Source organism: Sprattus sprattus, assembly GCF_963457725.1.
Source record: "Sprattus sprattus genome assembly, chromosome: 16".
In the NCBI taxonomy this organism is placed as follows: domain Eukaryota; kingdom Metazoa; phylum Chordata; class Actinopteri; order Clupeiformes; family Clupeidae; genus Sprattus; species Sprattus sprattus.
Window position 1 is genome coordinate 25,708,560 of NC_137914.1, and position 20,939 is coordinate 25,729,498.

Here is a 20,939-nt window from a genome sequence, read left to right on the forward strand (position 1 = left end):
AGAAGGTTCTGGGATTTGTAGGTGACCATGGCGGTTGTGGCTAGAACATGCACACCATGTCTTTTCAACAACCAAATATTGTTTGCATTTTCAGTCAAACCGTCAGGGAGCACAAAAATTAAGCAGCCATCAGTACTGCTACCTGGAAGTCTCACCTGTTTGCATTTTCAAATAGCCAAGTTACCAACATAGTCACTATGTTGTAAAGAGAACTTTGAAGGATTAAACTATTGTAGCCCCTCAACAACCTCTTCCCCTTCATGGGGAAAGTAACATATGCGCATAATCAGACTATAATCCTATTTCAACATACTGCTTAATTGTTTTAAAATGTTCACAAGTCAGATTGTAATTCAGGTATCATGGTCCTGGTCCTTGGTAATGTTAGTCTTGGCTTTGATGTTGTTTGACTTCCTTCCTTAGGTCTCTGTGCCCACAGAAACAGACTGTGGGCAGTAGCGGTATGGCAGAGGCAGACAAGGCCAACCTTGCGCATGCTCTATTCGACAACTTCATCCAGGCTGAGACCTGCCAGGAAGTCCTAAAGAGCTTTTCGGAGTTGTGTCACCACCTGGAGGTGGATCCACGCGACTACAAGCACTTCTATGGCAAACTCAAAGACAGGCTCAACTACTGGAAGGCCAAGGCATTATGGGTCAAACTGGACAAGCGGGCTGCCCATTCCGACTACATGCAAGGTCAAGCGTGTGCCAAGAACAAGGTGAGGGTGTTTATATGTGTCAGTTTGGCTCTAAAGTGCTGAGAAAAAACAAATTCCTGCTTTAATGCTTCTCTTTGAAACGCTTCTCTTTGCTTCTTCTCACTGTCCATATCTGCCCTCCACCTCCTCCTCTCCTGGCCCCTGCAGTGCCTGGTGCTTGGAGCGGGGCCGTGCGGTTTGCGCACAGCGGTGGAGCTGGCTCTCCTAGGAGCTCAGGTGGTGGTGCTGGAGATGAGAGAGGCCTTCTCTCGGAACAACGTGCTCCACCTCTGGCCCTTCACCATCCATGACCTTAGGGAGCTGGCCGCAAAGAAGTTCTATGGCAAATTTGCCTGTGGAGTCCTGGACCACATCAGTGAGTGTCCCCCCCTCCAACCCCTCATCTGGAGATAGTGATTGCAGGTCACATGAGAAGGGCAGAAGCACAGCCCCTGTATATCCACTTTAGGTCTCCCATCTTGCATCTGTAAAAATCTGACAGTAAGAAGAGTGATTGTTTTGAGGTGTTTAGAGAGGCCAGGTGTTTTTATCTCTTTCAGAAGATCCCTTTGTGTCTGTGTGCAGGTATACGGCAGCTCCAACTGATCCTGCTGAAGGTGGCTCTGCTGCTGGGTGTTGAGGTGCACACAGGTGTGGAGTTTAAGGGTCTCAGGGAGCCCTCAGGGTCCACTGGTAAGTCTCCTCTAGTGCCTTGGTTGCTCTCAGAAAGAGCCTTGATGTCACCACTGACTTTAGCTAGTTAATAGTCTGAACACCTGTTTTTAATCAGAGGTGACTCCTTTAAGGAGTAGAAAACAGTTCAGATGTGGAAAGAAAAACTAATTTTGGAGCCTTAAATCTACTTACAGTATATCTAAATGTACCATCTGTCTCTCTCTCTCTGTCTCTTTCTCTCTCTCTGTCTCTTTCTCTCTCTCTCTCTCTCTCTCTCTCTCTCTCTCTCTCTGTTGTTCAGGATGGAGAGCTAAGTTGTCTCCGGAGGGCCACCCTGCTGCTGATTTCCAGTTTGATGTTTTCGTTTCTGCAGGAGGGGGACGCTTTGTCCCAGAGGGTGAGATCTCACTCCTCTCCTGAGTCTTGTATCTTATCACAGAATTTACACTCAAACATCTCACTCGTCTCTAAACCTTCTCCGCTCATCTCTTGTTGTGAGTTTTCCTCTTGTCGCTAATCTCCTGCTTCTTCAGCAAATCTCTGGATCAGTGGTATTTCTTGTCCATTCATTTTATTCCAACAGGCCATGCACATGACCAATGGAGCTGTAAGTGGTAACTGTTAGTGGTTAAGTGTGACCCAGCAATCTTTCCTGTAGGTTTCCGGAGGAAAGAACTCAGAGGGCAGCTAGCCATCGGCATAACAGCCAACTTCGTCAATCGCCACACGTCCGCTGAGGCCCAGGTGCCAGAGATCAGTGGTGTGGCTCGCATCTACAACCAGAGGTTTTTCCAGGAACTCCACACTGAGATGGGTGAGCACAGACAGGCTTAATTCATATGTTGTCACACACAGCACCTTATTAACACCCACAATGTCATTCTGCAGTTTTTCACATCCAACAATTTGTATCCATGCTTCAGGTATTGATCTTGAGAACATAGTTTACTACAAAGATGACACGCATTACTTTGTCATGACGGCCAAAAAGAAGAGTCTGCTAAAGAAAGGTGTCATCAAACAGGTAAAGAAGATAACATACACAATTCAGACACCGCTCAGTCTCACTCATTCTCTCTCTGTCTCTGTCTATCTGTCACTCTCTCTCTTATTGTCTCTCTCATTCTCTCTCTCTCTCTGTCTTTCTGTCACTTTTATAGCCTAATTTACTCAGGCAGAATGTCTTTGACTTATGGTTGTTATGTGGGTTCCATGTGGAGGTAGAAAGCAGTTATCTAGTATCTGTCATGGCTATTGTAATGAGTAGGAAATAACATTGGAAAAGTTTCTGCCTTGCCCAAAAATATTTGCAAAGAATGAATCATTTTCTGTGAAAAAGGTCGTCTCTCTCTCTTGTTTCTCCGATGTGACCCAAAGTCATGTTTACAAATGAATCCAACACCCAACACATGTACATACAAACATGTACGCTGTTTTTTTTAATGCAGTGATGCAAAGATGCAGTTTAGCTGCAGATGAGGCCATTTCTGTGTAGGTTCTGTTGAAACTGCTACAACTGCCACCAAATAAGATGATTCTATTATGGAGTAGGTTTCATGTCTTTCTCAGTTTGACTTTTGTCATATTCAGCCAAGAGCCAGTTGCTGATGACTCATGGCCTGTGGGGTCGTGTGTAGGTATACTTAGGATTTCTGTAACTCCTTTACTTGAGGAGAGTGTTGCATAACTTTCACAAAGTTGCTACATTCAGTTTCAAGAGATACTGAAGCTAGATGAATAATAAACACTTGAAATTCATGCAGGGCAACTTTATCAATGTATCACAGTTTTGGTTCCTCTGTGAGTTAGTTTGCATTTAATGAACGTCTTCCTTTGTTATTGTTCTGTCTCTAGGACTTCAGTGATGCTGAGCAGTTGTTGGCTCCGAGTAATGTGTGTCAGGAGGCTCTGAGGCGGTATGCGTATGAAGCTGCTGATTTCTCCACCGGCCACTGCCTGCCTGACCTGGAGTTTGCCCATAACCATGCCAACCGGCCAGACGTGGCCATGTTTGACTTCACATGCATGCACCGTGCAGAAAACGCCTCACTCGTCAGGGAGAAGAAGAACAAGAGACTGTTGGTGGCCCTGGTGGGAGATTGCTTGGTAGAGGTAATTAAACACACACACACACACACACACACACACACACATACACACACACACACACACACACACACACACATACACACACACACACACACACACACACACATAAAGGGTTTGGCAATCAGCACAGGTCCCATGCGGTCCCATACGATACTGTCCTGATGCTGCAATACAGTTGACCTTAATTTGCATAATTCTTGGTAACAAGATGTATTACGACACATTGCAGTGTTTTAACTTTGCTGATTGCAATGATGTCTTCACCTCCCTAATATCTTACTTGAAAGTTTCACTCTGCTCAGCTGTCCTTAAAAAGACTTCTGAGGCCATTATACGATACCAAAAAAGCATGCTCCGTTGCTCAATGTCTTGCAAATGGTATGCTAAGAATACACATCTGACAAACTATGCAGAGTGGCCTTTCTGTTAGTCACAGAAAATAGATGAATCTTCTTGAACTCAGATACATAGATGAATACAACTTGAACTCAGTCTCAGCCCCATCAGTTTAAAAGGCAAATAAGTAGGCTACACCTATATTGAGAAACATCAAAGAAATGTAATAATATTTACTGCAGCACTACATGGGAGACCTGCAGTACATTTTAACAGCAATAGATGCATTTCACACACATGCAAATGCATTCTAAGACTCACCCATGCCTTTTCACATTTATAAACCCACTCATATTAAGGAATACATCCATGTAGCCATAAATGTTTGTTTTTTTCACATTATTTTCTGTGTGTGTGTGTGTGTGTGTGTGTGTGTGTGTGTGTGTGTGTGTGTGTGTGTGTGTGTCTGCGTGTGTGTGTGTGTGTGTGTGTCTGCGTGTGTGTGTGTGTGTGTGTGTGTGTGTGTGTGTGTGTGTGTGTGTGTGTGTGTGTGTGTGTGTGTGTGTGTGTGTGTGTGTGTGTTCAGCCATTCTGGCCTTTGGGAACAGGTATAGCTCGTGGGTTTCTGGCATCATTGGACACAGCATGGATGGTGAGGAGCTGGGGCAAGGGAGTGCCCCCCCTTCAGGTCCTCGCAGAGAGGTACAGAAAAAAAACCTCTCTCTGTCAATCACGCTCACACACCTGTGAAGTAACACACCATGCACATATCCTGTTCCTTTACACCCACCATCCACATGCATTTGATGGTCTCATTGTAGACACATCACAACTGAAAAGCCTGTTAGAGATGATACGGATGTTGTGTGCTTTTGTCTGTCAGAGAGAGCGTCTACAAGCTTCTGTCCCAGACCAGTCCAGAGAACACCAGCAAGAACTTCTCCAACTACAGCATTAACCCATGCACACGTTACCCCAACGTCAACACAAAAACAATCTCACCCAACCAGGTACAGAGCAAAGCGTACACTCACACATACATTCACACAGACTCAGACTAGGTATTTATCTGTCATATTCTGAATAAGGTGGATGAGAAGGCAGTTAACTTATTTCGGTATTTGAGGGAATTCATGGGCATATCTTCTGTGTAGACCTTTTGAGCACAAATCACATTATTTCTCACTCCAGTAGATACAGGGCCACACGTACAGTGACTAAGGGGCCTTCGGACGGTGGATGGAGGTTCACCTGTCTCCTGCCTGGTCTGCTGGCAGCAGTTATCACAGCATGGCCGTCATAGTCATAATAATTTAGACCATAACTAGACTTCATACAGTGCACCATTATCACCTTCTCTCTATGCTGTCCAAACTAAGCATTTTGGGGAAGGCACACAGTTGGTTTGAATCGTACATCAGTGGACCTTCATTCAGTGTTTCTTGGCAGGGATACGGATATACTGTAAATGTCATCATTTCTCCACTGGAGTACCTCAGGGATCAGTACTCGACTGTACTTGTCCTCCTCCCTGTTGATTCAACTATATCGGCTTGAATCTCCATAACTCACTGATATTGAATATATTCCCCAGCAAATCCAGCTATCCCACAAAATATTAGCATTTAGCTTGGTTACTCTTCATTGGCCCAATCTAAAATGGCACGAAAAAGGCACCTGTTGTAATTGATGATCAACAAATTAATTTCTCTAAACATGTAACTTCTGTCCTGAGGTGCACTCTATACATTTAGATCCTTCACTTTCACCCTTTAAGGATAGCCACTGGATCGGCACCATCTTACTTAAATGCGATATTTCAGCTCTATTCACACTGTAGACTACTTAGCTCTGCTGGTGAGCGTCTGTTGTCTTTGACTTTCTTAGCAGTAAGAGATCAGAGTCAATACTTTTTCCATTTCGGTGGCGGAATGACCCACCTAGTGCTGCAGTGACAGCCTGGTTACATTTAAAAAGCATTTGAAAAACAAATGAGCAACCTCACCTTTTTAAACATCACTTAAACGTCTATTTAGTTGTTTTGTTTAAAGCATACTTATACATTTAATAATAGTTTTGATATTTTTAATGTTTCATATTGTTGTTGTTGTTTAACCTGTGAATCCCACCCTTACGTGTAAACAACAGACTTGTGAGCAGTTTGCACTTCATTAAAAATCTACATTTAAGGATACAGAGCGGTTCACCAATATTATTACTAGCTTTTTATTCCTGTTGATAACCTCCTCTCCAAGAGCACTGTCTGAAGGCTCCTTGACAAAGACTGATTAACAGGTGTGTGTGTGTGTGTGTGTGTGTGTGTGTGTGTGTGTGTGTGTGTGTGTGTGTGTGTGTGTGTGTGTGTGTGTGTGTGTGTGTGTGTGTGTGTGTGTGTGTGTGTGTGTGTGTGTGTGTGTGTGTGTGTTTACGCAAATGTTAGGTACAGCATCTATACTATCGCGAAGACCTCATAGATGGCAGCCGTCTCAACAAGAGAACATTGAAACAACCATCTCAACGCCACAATGGTATACACACACACACACACACACACACACACACACACACACACACACACACACACACAACAGGTGTCTTATTATTTATGCAAATAGATGCCTGTGCATATCTGACACCATGTAAAAAAAAAAAAAAAAAAAAGGCTCACTTGCATTGACTGTCTCGGCAGAGTCAGGGAGTGGCACTTTGGTGGACTTGCTGAGGTGGAGCCAACGCAACACGCACAACTACAAGGGGGTGAAGGTGAAGGACCTGAAGGAGTCCTGGAGGTCTGGGCTGGCCCTGTGTGCCCTGATCCACCGCTTCAGACCAGAGCTCATGTGGGTCTCCTTTAACCACTCCAGAACTCCCACCTGCATTATGGACCTTTAAAACCAGTGATCCCTGAATCTGAGTGCTCATGTACCACCACCCAAGAGCACTGACACCTATCTGTGTGTGTATTGCGTGTTGCTCCACAGTGACTTTTCCTCCCTGGATGGGTCCAATGCAGTTGGCAATAACCAGCTGGCGTTCGACATCCTGCAGAGAGAGCTGGGGATCGCACCAATCATGTCTGGGGCTGACATGGCCCGAAGCACCCAGATAGACCAGCTGTCCATGGTGTTGTACCTCTCTCAGATCCACACTGCCTTCTCCAAAAGAGCACCCCCCACAGGTAAGCCTAGCTTCTGCCTACACATAATTATTCTACCACTTACAATTAAGGGTCTATTGTTCTATGCTGACTATGAGATAGTACTGATGATTCAGCTGCTTTTGGTGTCATTTTGGCATATTAGTGACAACAGCTTCCAGATTACCTTGAACTCACTACACATTTGTGATGACAGCACCGCATCTCAGAAGCACTACAAAAGCCTTTAACTTTGAAATCTGATGTGTAATGCATTCACTTCAATTTTTTTTTTTTCAATTGTTCTGAATTACCCAGGTTTACAATCTGGTTTATTCAGCAAATCAGCTCTGGTGGCTGGTATGATGCACATGTCTTAAGTCGTATCCAATCATCGGTGGGAAGGTGTTTCATTACCTGATTATTGAGTGCTTAACAATAGGCTATGCAACTTGAGCTCAAGCTTGGATATAGAAACGTGCATTCTGATGTAGCCTACCTTCACCTCAATGGTGAGTTTTTAAATCATGAATCTCAAGACCTCTGCACACACATGTCTGGGGCTCATCAGAATTTCCCTGGAGCCTATCAGCACTCAGACCTCCGCCAAGGCCAAATAACTTTTCTTGCAACGTCAGTTAAAGTGAAACTAAATTCATGGAGCCACCCAATGTTACAGATCTGCTCCAATATGCAATGGGTTCTTCCTTGGCTCATGCTACACCCCTCCACCACGTTTTATGGAAATTGGGCTGGTAGTTTTTGTGTAATTCTGCTTACAGACAAACTAACTAACAAACAAACCACACTGAAAACATAACCTCCTTGGTGAATCCATAGCAAGATTTGCAGCCCAATTCGTTGGTCACCAATGACTGTATATAGAGTCTACATGCAGTCCATGGTGGTAACTAACTCAGGATTTCATCACCTGATGGGAAAAAAATTAACCACATTATGATGTCCCCTCCCACACACATTTCAGCAGCAAAGTAATTCCGATTCGGTCGATTTGAAATTAACAATTTAATTTTTTTTAGATTCAACTTTATTGTCATTATACAGAGTACAAGTACTGAGATAACGAAATGCAGTTTAGCATCTAACCAGTAAGTGCAAATAGCAATAAAAGTGCAGAGTATGTGCAAATGTAGGGTGGACTAAGTGAATAAATATGATATGTACAGTAAGAGTTAGAATATGACACAGAATTGTAATATAAACAGAAATTGAATAGCAGCAATTGAGCTAAGAGTGAGGTATGATAAGTATATAAAGTGCAGGTGAAAGTAAACTGATGGTAACAAGTGAAATCAGAGAATGAGGTAGTAAAGTACAATCAATACAGGTAATACAGTGAAGTGGATACAGTTATAAAAAGACATTAAGGTGCAAATGTTCAGTGGCTGGAGGAGGGTGTGTGGCAGTCAAGCCAGGTATAGGGGGGGAGGAATGAGGTGTAGTGCAAATGATCAGTGGCTGGAGGAGGGTGTGTGGCAGTCAAGCCAGGGTGGGGGGAGGGGTGAAGTTAAGTATAGTGCAAATGTACAATGGCTAGAGGAGGGTGAGTGGCAGTCAGCCAGGGTGGGGGGGGGGGGGGGAAGTAGGTATAGTGCAAGAGTTCAGTTAAAACAATGAAACCACTAGGGCCGTCGGTTTTCACTCCCTTAATTAACAGCTTACTTGCAAAGTTAAAGTTCCTCTTATGGTATTGATTAAACCTAAAAACTCCTCAAAATGACATATTTAGGAGATTTATCCATTGAAAAAAACCTTTGTGGCCTTAAAATGCCTTGGATGTAACTCTTCACATTTGCCTCATTTAGTATTCGTGGAGCTATGAATATGCAAATTGCCACAGCTGGCTACTACTCTGATGGCTCTCGTTTTAATGGAGCCTTATACTAATAATATACAGGATTGGTTCCTTAGGTATGAGATGTTTGAAACCCAGGCTGTCTGATTATGTGTTTTTAAGACATCGGTACACTGGCACGCTGATTTGTATCATATAAAAACACAGTTAAGTGAATTGATTTTCCCTAGAGGGGAGCTTTAAACAGCAGTCAGCAATTCATAGCAGGGTGATTGGTTGTAGACCTGATAATCATGCTATAACGTCTGCGTTAGCAAAGGCTTTATTAAGCAAGCCCACCGTCAAGCATCAATGCAAAGCGTTCATGTGAGTAAGCCGTAACTGTAGTAGGGACAGAGACCAGGCCCAGTCAGTCACACTTCCATTTTTCTGAATAAAAAAGTTGTATTTGTTTATAGGCAAAATAAATAGTTAATTGTTTCAAGGTTGATGTTTTCTTTCTTCTTAAATATAAAGATACCAAAACTGTGGCATTGCCGTTGCTCACGGGACGCAATCCAAACCGTAGGTCCCACTTTACCGTGGCATCCCTAGTGCACAAAACACTTATGTAGTATGAGGAGGAAATCTTAAAGAAATGGTGGAGCTTGACACAAAGTAAGATGATTCCTTGTTATATTATGCTAATTGCTCACTGACTTTTTGTAAAGATTAGATGTGCCCCCAGAAAGTGAATTAGTGTAGTCTAGGGGGCTACACTACAGCAAGGCTGGCCCTTTAAGAATCTTTCCCATCATGCACCTGGTGTTTGGTGGGGGCTGGTCTACGGGCTCAGCTGAGCGCTGTAAGGCAGTGGGAGAGAGAGGGGGAGAGGGGCAGAGCGAGAGAGGGAGAGAGCAGCTGGGTGTTGGGTCGTGCTCACAAACATCAGCGAGCCTGATCTAGCGGGAAGCACTGGGCTCAGGCGACATGCTGCATGGGGCGGGGGTGGGAGAGCATCACTCGGCTGCAGCTAGCGCACACACACACCCTCTCACACACACTCCGGTGCCATCATCAGGGGAAGGCATACCAGCGCTGCTCCCATAAGCAGGTATGGCTTATTGAGTAGGGTGTGAGGGTGTGTTTTTTCCTGGTTGATGTGTAGACAGGGCAGGGCAGGGCAGATTGTGTGTTGCGAGCAAGAGAGAGGGGCGTCATCCTCTTACTGTAAACACGACACCTAGAGCGAGCTGTCAGTCACAGAGGGTCATCATGCGTGTCTCTCTGTGTGTGTGTGTGTGTGTGTGTGTGTGTGTGTGTGTGTGTGTGTGTATGTGTGTAAAGTACCAGGTTAGTGTTTGATTGCTGAGAGAGTGTGAGTGTGCGGAATGTAATGCTGACATGAAGAGGCTGTCTTGCTGGAAGGAGAACCAGAGCTATCGATCGTAGTGCACTGGAAATGAGTGAGCTGCATATTTAACTGTGTATGGAGAGCAGGAGTTGGCAATTAAACGTAATAGATACATACTCACACACACACTCAAGCATACACATACACACACACACTCACACAGTACTGCTTGATGGCTTATAGTCCTGGATTGAAGTCAATTCAAATCTGTTGCCATGTTTAGTAGTTTGTTTTGTTTTTGTTTGTTTGCATTCATTTTGGGGTACTTTGAGCTATGTTTAGTAAACCTAGTCTAAATCAGGGTCGTTCACCCTGATTTTTTTAAATATAGTTATATGCTGCAGTTAAATTTTCATGCATTTATCTGGGTTTACTCTTGTCATGGCCTATTCATTTTTGTCATTGAACTTCAAAAGAGGGAATGTGCCAAATATCCCATTGTTTGTGGTCTGCCATTGAAGTCTACAGCAGATAAGAAACTGTGTGTGTGTGTGTGTGTGTGTGTGTGTGTGTGTGTGTGTGTGTGTGTGTGTGTGTGTGTGTGTGTGTGTTGTAGATGAAATCAGTCTGCTGGCGCCCTCCAAGCCACTTTCCCTTTTCGGTGCCCGATCTGCCGTCAGTTTCCTGAACAAGCTTAAACACAACTCCCTGCAGCGCCGCAAGGTACCAGCACACATTTACACACACAGCTGCAAGCACACACACACACATACACACACAGCTGCAAGCACACACACACACATACACACACAGCTGCAAGCACACAAACACACATACACACATGGCTACCAACCAACACACAAACACACATACACACATGGCTACCAACCAACACACAAACACACATACACACATGGCTACCAACCAACACACAAACACACATACACACATGGCTGCAAACACACACACACAAACTTACACACACACACATGCAAACACACATACAAACACACACACAAACACGCATTCAAACACAAACACACACACACAAATACACACACACACACACACACACACACACACATGTAAACACACATACGTACAAACACATAAAACATCAAAACATACAATATTTCACTACACATTGAATATACACATGCTATGCACAAATAAAACAGAAAACACTGATATTCTCACACTTCCGCTTGAGCACACAGAAGGCCCATGTACACACACACACATACAAACACACACATACATACACACACACACACACACACACACACACACACACACACACGCATACACTTGCCTACACACACACACACATACACACAAACAGGTCCACTGTTAATAGTTGGAATGTAAATAAGAACCTGTGTTGTGCTGTGGAACTGAATGAGGTTAGCCAGAGTGCAGGTAGGCAGTTAACCATTTCAAAGCTGCATTACCCAACACCTCTGAGAAGAGTTCACAGGCACACTGGAGTGCTGCCTGCTGCAGTGGGAGCGGATGCTACCAGAGAAGCCTGTGCAGGGCCCTAATGTTAATGGAGCTCCTCACAACAAAGACGCTGGCTGTGGGGTTTTGATGGAGCGAACGTGCATCAGTTTCACCCCAGCGCCGCGCTTATCTGCCGAGGAGCAGGTGGTGCGCTGAGCGGGCGGCAGGATTTCACACGGCAGCCTGCGTCTTTAGGAGGCCTTTGTTGTGGCGCGTCGGCGACATATAGCGTTGATCAATTATTGAACACGTCAACTCATGTCTTGGCTCGCCTCAAGCGCCACAGACATGCCTTTGAAATTGCCCTTAAAGTATTATGTAACAGTAAATGTTACGTGCCAATGGGAGCGTTAAAGGCCCACGTTTTCAGATAGAAAAACTTCCCTGTTTTTTTTTTCTGCTTTGAGGTGAAACTTCCTTTGGCCCCACCCCATCCTGTTCAAGCAGCATAATAGATGCCTTTACTCCGTGCCAGTCCCCCACACAGCTATGGCCTCCTTTAACCGTGCTGACAACAAAAACCCCTCTGTAAAAAACACGCCAGAAATTGCCATCAAGGGCCCTGTACGTGATCACCACAGCCAATGAGACCCCTCAGGTGCGAGCATATGGCCAGTGAGGGCCCTCCCTTTGAGCACATAGTAATGAGAGGTTGTGCTGTTTAAAGTGGCCTGGCGATGGGTTAAGTCATTGTTTATTTTGAGCCCTCTCATGTCGGGTCGTTATGTAATGTCCTGGGGCTTGTGAGGTCATGTGATGCCTGCTCCACAGGAGTGCCTGACTGCAGAGAGAGAGAAGAATCAGGGGATGAGGAAGGAGGAAGAGGAGGAGGAGGAGGTGAGTTCCCCCTCTCTCACACTGTTATCTGGCTGAGGTGTGTGTGTGTGTGTGTACATGCATGTTTGTATTAATGTCTGTGTGTGTGTGTGTGTGTGTGTGTGTGTGTGTGTGTGTGTGTGTGTGTGTGTGTGTGTGTGTGTGTGTAATGATATGGCGTCTGCTGTACCTTCACAGTGTTTCTCCACTGACCCAGGTGCTTGATTTGTGAGTGCGTCACTCTGTTGTCCTGATTCGAGTCCTGAGTGTCTGTGTCCTGTAATGAGCCTGTGTGTCCAACTCCAGCGAGTCTCCCTCCCTCATGCTGGGAGGCAGGTGCAGGCTGATGGACACACACAGCTCACACACCTGCTCCTTTCCCCGGATATATAGAAACAGTATATCGTTATTTGTCTTTCCCTCTCAGTCTCCCTCTCTCTCACTCACTGAAAGGTCAGTGCACCATTCGCTCAGAACAAATCCTTAATAACCAACCTCTATCATGTATTGAAGGCAGATCTACTTGATTCAACAGTCTACTTGAGTTCTGGTAATATGTGATCCAGTGACTGATCCAGTATCCATTCAATGGATTAACAGTACCATTCTGGAAAGACAGGTCCCAAGCGGCTCTTGAAACAGTCTGGTCTATAACTCCAAGGCTGAATATCCTCCTTCACTCTGTGTTTGGTTAAAGATGCCCTTCCTCAGGTCTATATCTTCACTCGGTGGTAATGTGGCCCCCCTCTACTGTCTGTCCTTCCTCCTCAGGCTCTGATCCCAGAAGCCCCTGTGGCCCCTGACTCACCAGAGGCCCCCCTCAGCAGCAAGGTGTGCTACTTCTGTAGCCAGGGGCTGTATGTGCTGGAGCGGGACAGCGCCGAGGGCAAGTTCTTCCACCGCAGCTGTTTCACCTGCCACCACTGCAGTGCCACTCTCAGGCAGGGAGGGTACACCTACGACCAGAGCACCGGTCAGTACTGATCCCAGACCAGCCAAGCCCAGCTGTCTTTAGGGGCCTTAAAGCAAAGAATGTCCCTGAGATTCAGATTATGCATGAACTGGCCCTGATGGGATCAAGAAGCACATACGCATGCACAGGTAGACTAGAACAGTGCAGCAAAGCTCAGGACAGGGACACAATGTTACGCACATGTCTTTCCCTTTGCATAATGTTAATGTCTGTAATTCATCTAGATGTTTAGATAATGAAGTGTAACAAATATGCAGCATATGTTTGTGTTAATATTTGATTATTAATATCAGTATAATATTTCTTCGCATCAACGCCTTTAGTTATCCTGTGTTGCTGTAAAGGGTCATTGTATATTGAATATGTAAACCTGTGGCTGTAGTATTTGGTGTTATGGTGTGTTGTGTAATGGTTATTTTGGGCCATTGAGACTACAGCTACTTTACCTGTAGTCGGTCAGGCTCCTAGCCCCATGACACCCTCCAGAGAGAGGAGGGGCTTCATTATTCAGATACACCATGAAAAATGCATGTACATCCCCCACTTGAAGTTTAACAAGAGTATGTGTGTGTGTGTGTGTGAATGTATGTGTATGTGTGTGTGTTTCTGTGTGCGTGAGACTGTGAGCGTGAGAGAGAGAGGGTGTGTGAGAGAGAGTAACCTGTGTTCTGTCTGGCGTATCTACAGGAAGGTTCTACTGTGAGCTGCACTCTGAGGAAATGGAATTGGGCCACAGGATTTTCTCCACACACACAAAGGTACACACACACACACACACACACAGGTACACACACACACACACACACAGGTACACACACACACACACACACAGGTACACACACACACACACAGGTACACACACATTCACAGGGCAACCTCAATTAGATGAAAGGTAAACACAGATGAACAGACCAGACAAGTATGCCACACACACACACACACACACTCGCTCAGAATCTAGGCTCCTACGGCTGCTGTAATCACAGCTCCATCCAAATGCACCATGGAGATGGAAATACCTCTCTGTCACTGCAGTGATTATCTCTGCACCATCCACCTGACAGCTAGCTGATTGTCTCATCATTACTATGTCTCAGTTCATGTGTTAGAATGGAGTTTTTGTGTCTTCTACTGGAGTAGATAAATAATGCATGTAAACCACACTACTTGCAAATAAGCATCAAGATTGGTCATTGTGTGTTTGCCTCGGTGTGCGTTTGCTGTGTTTGTATTGCTGTACAATATCAACAGCCCACGGTTCTTGCGTCACACACACATACAGGTCCAGGGCTAGACACAACTCACTGTGTGCAGCAGGCCCTAGTCTTGCTTAGGATTTCAGCAGTCATGTGGCACATGCTGACATCCCAACTAATCAGGGCAGGGTGTGCCAAAGTTATAATGCTGCATCATTTCGGAAGTTACAGCGTACCATGTCGAGGTGTTTCCCAGCACGTCCTTAGCTAAGTTTACCTTCTGTAAGAGATACTTTGGTATGGTTGCTCTGGACCACTCTAAGCTATAGCTTAATACTTAGCCTGGAGCAAGTCCTCACTGGGTTTGACTGTTTGTTGTTCCCCACTCAGGATGGTTCTGCAGAGTCTGAGCAGGATAGATCGAGTAGAGAGGAGGCCCGTGACGGAGGGATGAATGGAGAGAGTGAGATGAACGAGTCTGTTCCGTCAGCTGCCTCATTAGACCCTGCTGTGGCAGTGGAGTCGCCTGGTCCTCATCCTGTCCCTGAGGAGGCACGGCCACCGACATCCCCCACACACCCCAAAGCCAAGCGACCTGAGCCTCCGCGGAAGATGCCCCCCGAGGGCTCTGCCAGTGCCAGCCCTGTGCCCGCTCCACGTGGGGCACGTGCCAACAAACCACTGTCACCCCCCATGCCAAAACCACGCACCATCCACCTTCCAGGACAACCACCATCTCCCAGCAAGCCCCTGCATTCCCGAGGCATCCCAGAGAGGAAACATGAGCATGTCCTAGAAGAAAATGGGGAGGACAAAGATGAGCTTTTTAACGAGACGCCCACTGGCCAAGCTGAGGACGAAAGTGAGAATGGAGCGGACAGCGCCTCCCCCAGGTCCAAGGCCTTACTGCGGAAGCTAGAGCTGTCTGACGAGGAGCGCAGTCAGCTGGGCAGCCTCAGCTTCAGCCAGGACTCGGACTCGGAGACGCCGGCCTCTTCCTCTGCCTCCTCCTCCTCGTCCAAGCGCGTGGACAGGGCGGAGGGGGCAGTCGAGGAGGAGAGCTACTGGAACAGAGGCCAGCCGCGCAGCCAGAGCCGGGAGCACCGCCACCGCCGCTGCTTCAGGAGGAAGGGGGAGCATCCCGCTGCAGCCAACCCCAACCAGCAGGGCGGCCGCGTGCGCTCCAAGTTCTCCCCCTGGAACCTGTCTTCTCCAAGGCTGGGCCGAGACCACCGCCTCAGCGTTCATGTGGTGGGACCTGGTGAGGCACACACATCATACATCATAAACAACACACACACACACACACACACACACACACACACACACACACACACACACACACATCATAAGCAACACACACACACATCATACATTATACATCATAAGCAACACAAACACAAACACACACACACATCACACATCATACATCATAAACAACACATACACACACACACATCATACATCATAAACAACACCTAATGTAGTTTATGTGTAATATTCATTCACGTAGGGTAGTTCTCCATTTAAGCTTTCGAGCTAGCTGACAGGCTCACCATTAGTGTTATCTGGGGTTCCCCGTAGTGGGTTTAGTATAAGGTACGAGTGCTCACAAGAAGGACCACTTCTACAACTGCCTCACACTTCAAAGTAAATCTTCTTGGAGGTAACCAAGATGGGTTCATTTCTGATTGATGTGATTTCTTACATGTTGTCCCCCACAGATGGAGTTAACTCAAACATATATCAATCAGGAGAGGAGAATGGTGATGATGATGAAGATGACTTCATGTTTCCAGACAGCGTTAATTTTCTGGAGCAACAGGTACAGTTGCACAAGGCCTACAGTTTTCTCAATGGTTGTCCGTCTTCATGGGAGAGCTTTTACATTCACCCAGTGCTAATTATGTTTTGGGAAATGTTGAGGCTACTGTAAATGAATATAACTGCTCTCTATCAATTAGCTTGGTAACAATGTGTTTACCCTCTGTAGACAGATTTACAGGGTAGCTCTTACAGCTAACATCAACAGGAGTTAGAGCTTTGTTCCAGCCCATAGTTGCTGTGCTCTAGACTGCCTGTGGCCTCTCATCATATGCCTTCAACAGTGCTCACGCTCCTACTCACTGTGGCCATATGCCCTGCTTTCCTCTCCTCCTCTCTCATCTCCTCTTCTCATCTCCTCTCCTCTCCTCTCTCCTCTCTCCTCTCTCCTCTTCTCCTCTCCTCTTCTCCTCATCTCCTTTTCTCTCCCCTCCTCTCCTCTCCTCTCCCCTCCTCTCCTCTCCTCTACTCTTCTCATCTCCTCCTCTCCTCTCCTCTCCTCTCCCCTCCCCTCCCCTCCCCTCCCCTCCCCTCTTCTCTTCTCTTCTCTTCTCTTCTCTTCTCTTCTCTTCTCTTCTCTTCTCTTCTCCCCTCCCCTCTTCTCTTCTCTTCTCTTCTCTTCTCTTCTCTTATCCTCCCCTCCCCTCCCCTCCTCTCTCCTCTGCTCTCCTCTCCCCTCCCCTTCTCCCCTCTTCTCCCCTCTCCTCTCCTCTCCTCTCCTCTCCTCTCCTCTCCTCTCCCCTCCTCTCTCCTCTCCTCTCCTCTCCTCTCATGCAGGTCCCCTCAGACCCTGTGGAGGCCCAGAAGCATGAGCTGCGTAAGATGAGGACGCTGGAGCGGCAGGCCAAGATGAGTGAGATCCAGCGCTTCCACAGAGCCCAGGTCAGCACACTGAACAAGCAGCCTTCACCTTCAGCAACACAGACCAACACATGGCCATGGCCATCATGAAGTGTGCTCTCATCCAGAACTCTGATACAGCTTAAGACAATAACAGTGATCTATCTAATAGTGATTATATTGCGTAGTAATAGCTCCAGGGTGGTATGGCCTTCTGTGCTGATCCCGCCTGTCTGTCTGCAGTCTATTCAGAGACGGCTGGAGGAGATCGAGGTGACCTTTAAGGACCTGGAGGAGAAGGGAGTGGACCTGGAGAGAACCCTCAGGGAGGAGTCAGGTGATCTACACCAGACCAACCAGATGTTACACCTTCAAACAGACCATCAAATATCACAACACAGCTTACATCCACAGCATGACCGTGGTCAACCACGTTCAGGTCTCTCCAAACACAGCGCCTCAACCTCTCTGCAGTTGCACTTTTCAGATCAATCTGGGGGTAACACTTCTCTGTGTTCTGTAGACTCGGGTGATTCGGACCTGATAGACGAATGGATAGAGCTCGTCCACAAGAAGAATGATTTAGTATCGGAGGAGTCTGACCTCATGGTGGCGTAAGTATGAGCACCAAACAGCTAGCTGATATAAACGTCATAATTACCCTAACCTGAAAACAAAAGATTTTAATATTCAATATGACTGTCAATAATGTTTAGACATCACCCATTTAGCAGCTGAAAAGCTCTGAATAAGTGGTCTATCTCTGAACTGATCAGAGCGAAATGGCTTACTGGGAAATGTGCTTGTATCTATTGGAATCAGAGTACGTGTTTACTACTGACTGCTTTAGTTAGTCAAAGTGATGCCTTGGTCCATATTGTGAAGGATATTTTGTTGAAGTGTTCTCCTTTGTCAGTGTGATTTATTTGAACAATCAAGTGATGTGAGCTCAGGTAATCAGAGACTTAAGTGCTATTAACTGTCAAATGATTCAAAATTGTATAACCTTAATTGCATTCAATCTAAGTTGAAAAGTAGGGCATTTGCTGTTATGTAAAATTAGAAGCTAACAGTTTAGATTTACCATATTGAAAATACTGCCTTTCTATCTGCCTCTGAAGAACATCTTTCCACACATTTGCGCAACACTGTATCCTCCAACCGAGGAGGATTGAGACTGTTATAAAAAATATCAGTAATGAAAAATGCATTGGGTTCCTATTGTGGGGCCTGCATTTTTAATATGATGAATCTAAACTGTGAGTTTTTAATTTAACATAAGAGCAAACACCCTACTGTTCAAGAACAAATGCAATTACTGTCAGGTTCTATCATTTTGAATCATTTGGCATGTCACTGGGGTATAGGTAATTGGTGTTATGGATGTAAACAGTAGAAATGATTTGCGTGTGTGTGTGTGTGTGTGTGTGTGTGTGTGTGCGCGCTCTTTAGCTCACGGACGTTGGAGCTGGAGGATAAACAGAGCATGCTGGAGATGGAGCTGAGACGCTGGATGGAGATCAGTGGTAAGCAAAGCTCTGGATTAATACCCTGTAATATGCTAGTTGGCCCAGTTAAATGGCTGAACCTTGCTTGCTAGTGTATTTATGTGTATTTATGTGTGTTTGTGTGTGTGTGCGCGTATGTGTGTGTGTGTGTGTGCGTGCGTGTGTGTGTGCGTGTGTGTGTGTGTGTGTGTGTCCGTGCGTTTGTGTCTGTGTGTGTGTGTGTGTGTGTGCGTGCACACGTGTGTGTGTGTGTGTGTGCGTTTGTGCGTGCACGTGTGTGTGCGTGTGTGTGTGTGTGCCCGTGTGTGTCTGTGTGCGCGTGTGTGTGTGTGTGTGTGTGTGTGTGTGTGTATGTGTGTGTGTGTGCGTGCATATGTGTGTGTGTGTGTGTGTGTGTGTGTGTGTGTGGTGCGCAGACTCTGAGAAGAGTGCTGAGGAACAGGAGGAGGAGAAGCGTGTCCTGGCTGAGATGCTGGAGGTGGTGGACATGAGGAACTCCCTGGTGACCTTCCTGGAGGAGAAGAGGCTGAAGGAGCTGAGCGAGCCCCCTCTCACCTCCTCTCTGATGGAGACCAAGAGACACTCCGCCGCCGGGGCCCAGGTGCACTGGGAATGAGGGCGCCCACACACACACACACACACACACACACACACACACACATGCCACGTGCTCCCACATACACAATACTCACATATGTGTAACTCACGTAAGACTTTTGAACTTGCCAAAGCCAAAGACTTTGAAGATATTCCAGTTTCACATATGTGTGCACATGCACACAGTCACATACAAGCAAACACACCCACAAATACAGGTGTAAATACACACGCACACACACGCACACGCACACAGACACACACACACACACACACACACACACACACACACACACACAGAACCCTCACTGCCTAGCCTTAAGAGACTTGAAGGAAGCAGCTTTCTCTCTCTCTCTCTCTTCTATTTGTCTCTCTTTTTCTCTCTTTTTCCTCTCTTTTTCTCTCTCTTTCCCCAGTTAGCACACATGAGACCTTTTGCCAGTGGTTATGATGAGGTAATGAATGTACATAAGAGCATTATCTTACATTTAGACTCTGAGCCTCAGCCAAGCACATTATCAACTAGAGATGATGTTTATATCCTTATTACTCAAAGTATTTACAATGTGTTATATTTGATATATTTAGAGGTTTATGCTATCCATTTTGGGAGTGTCATACAATCACAGGAATATTATGTGTCATATTTTGTCAATGTAGTTATTGTTATATGCTGAGGATATTGTATGATGATAATAACTATAACGACGAAGAAGATGTTGATGATGATGATGGTGATGGTAAATAATATTATTATTATTATTATTATTATAATTATTATTCCACAGTGACATTTCACAGCACATTTTTGCATGCATCATTGATATTCTGTTGAATCGTGATTCTCAGGGCTGGGGCAGAAATGTAATGCGTTCTGCTGCCAAGCAGGTCAACACTTATCCACAGTGTTAATGAGTCATGATATTTAAAGTGCTCTGAGGTACAGCACATGAAGGCAAGGGTCAATCACAGAAATGATTCTCAAAGGTTAGCCGTACTGGCTGTGCTCAAAGGAATGACATAGAGCTGTCTTTGCGACAATGTAGCAAACCGTTGAGACTAAACATTGTGATTACCTAGTAAAAGCAGTGTCTTTAGTTTATGGTTTTGTTTTTCTTTGTTGCCTTTTTTGTGCATCCAGGACTCCTGCAAACTATATCATTCTGAATAAACCTTTGATTGCTCTGCATCCTGAAACGGGTTTGGAGCCCATTCAAGCAAGGGTCAAGTCAATCTAAACAAGTCTTTAGAACAACCAAGTATTACTGATCTCTCTCTCTCTCTCTCTCACACACACACACACACACACACACACACACACACACACACATATCATTTCACTAAAAACACACATCTGTCTGTACAGTTGAGTGCAAGGGTGGCCATTGAGAGGGGGTTTATTGGTACAATGGCTGAGGCAATGCACTTAATATTTCTCTTTTTCTACAATTACTGAAAGCCACTTTATATAGAAGAAATAAATAAGTAATAGCCTGTTTATTGAAGAACCAGTATGCTCTAGACGATTTAAAGAAAAAAAAGATGTATTTTGTATTTTTGTGGATGTCAATAAAAAA

At 45.5% G+C, this 20,939-nt stretch overlaps 1 protein-coding gene across 1 annotated transcript; it reads left to right on the forward strand.

Moving 5' to 3' along the window:
* Positions 1 to 463: 463 nt before the first annotated feature.
* Positions 464 to 19,665, forward strand: mical1 (microtubule associated monooxygenase, calponin and LIM domain containing 1; the record flags this gene model as incomplete). The annotated part of the gene is made up of 23 exons (XM_080854176.1): positions 464 to 721; positions 869 to 1,076; positions 1,286 to 1,393; positions 1,677 to 1,772; positions 2,034 to 2,189; positions 2,299 to 2,399; positions 3,230 to 3,487; positions 4,407 to 4,522; positions 4,704 to 4,830; positions 6,261 to 6,348; positions 6,510 to 6,660; positions 6,802 to 6,998; positions 10,722 to 10,828; positions 12,380 to 12,445; positions 13,196 to 13,401; positions 14,089 to 14,155; positions 14,984 to 15,854; positions 16,318 to 16,418; positions 17,195 to 17,299; positions 17,501 to 17,594; positions 17,781 to 17,871; positions 18,710 to 18,783; positions 19,182 to 19,665. 23 exons carry the CDS (start codon positions 464 to 466, stop codon positions 19,379 to 19,381), a joined length of 3,846 nt encoding a protein of 1,281 aa, XP_080710302.1. The 3' UTR covers positions 19,382 to 19,665.
* Between the last annotated feature and the right edge of the window lie 1,274 nt (positions 19,666 to 20,939).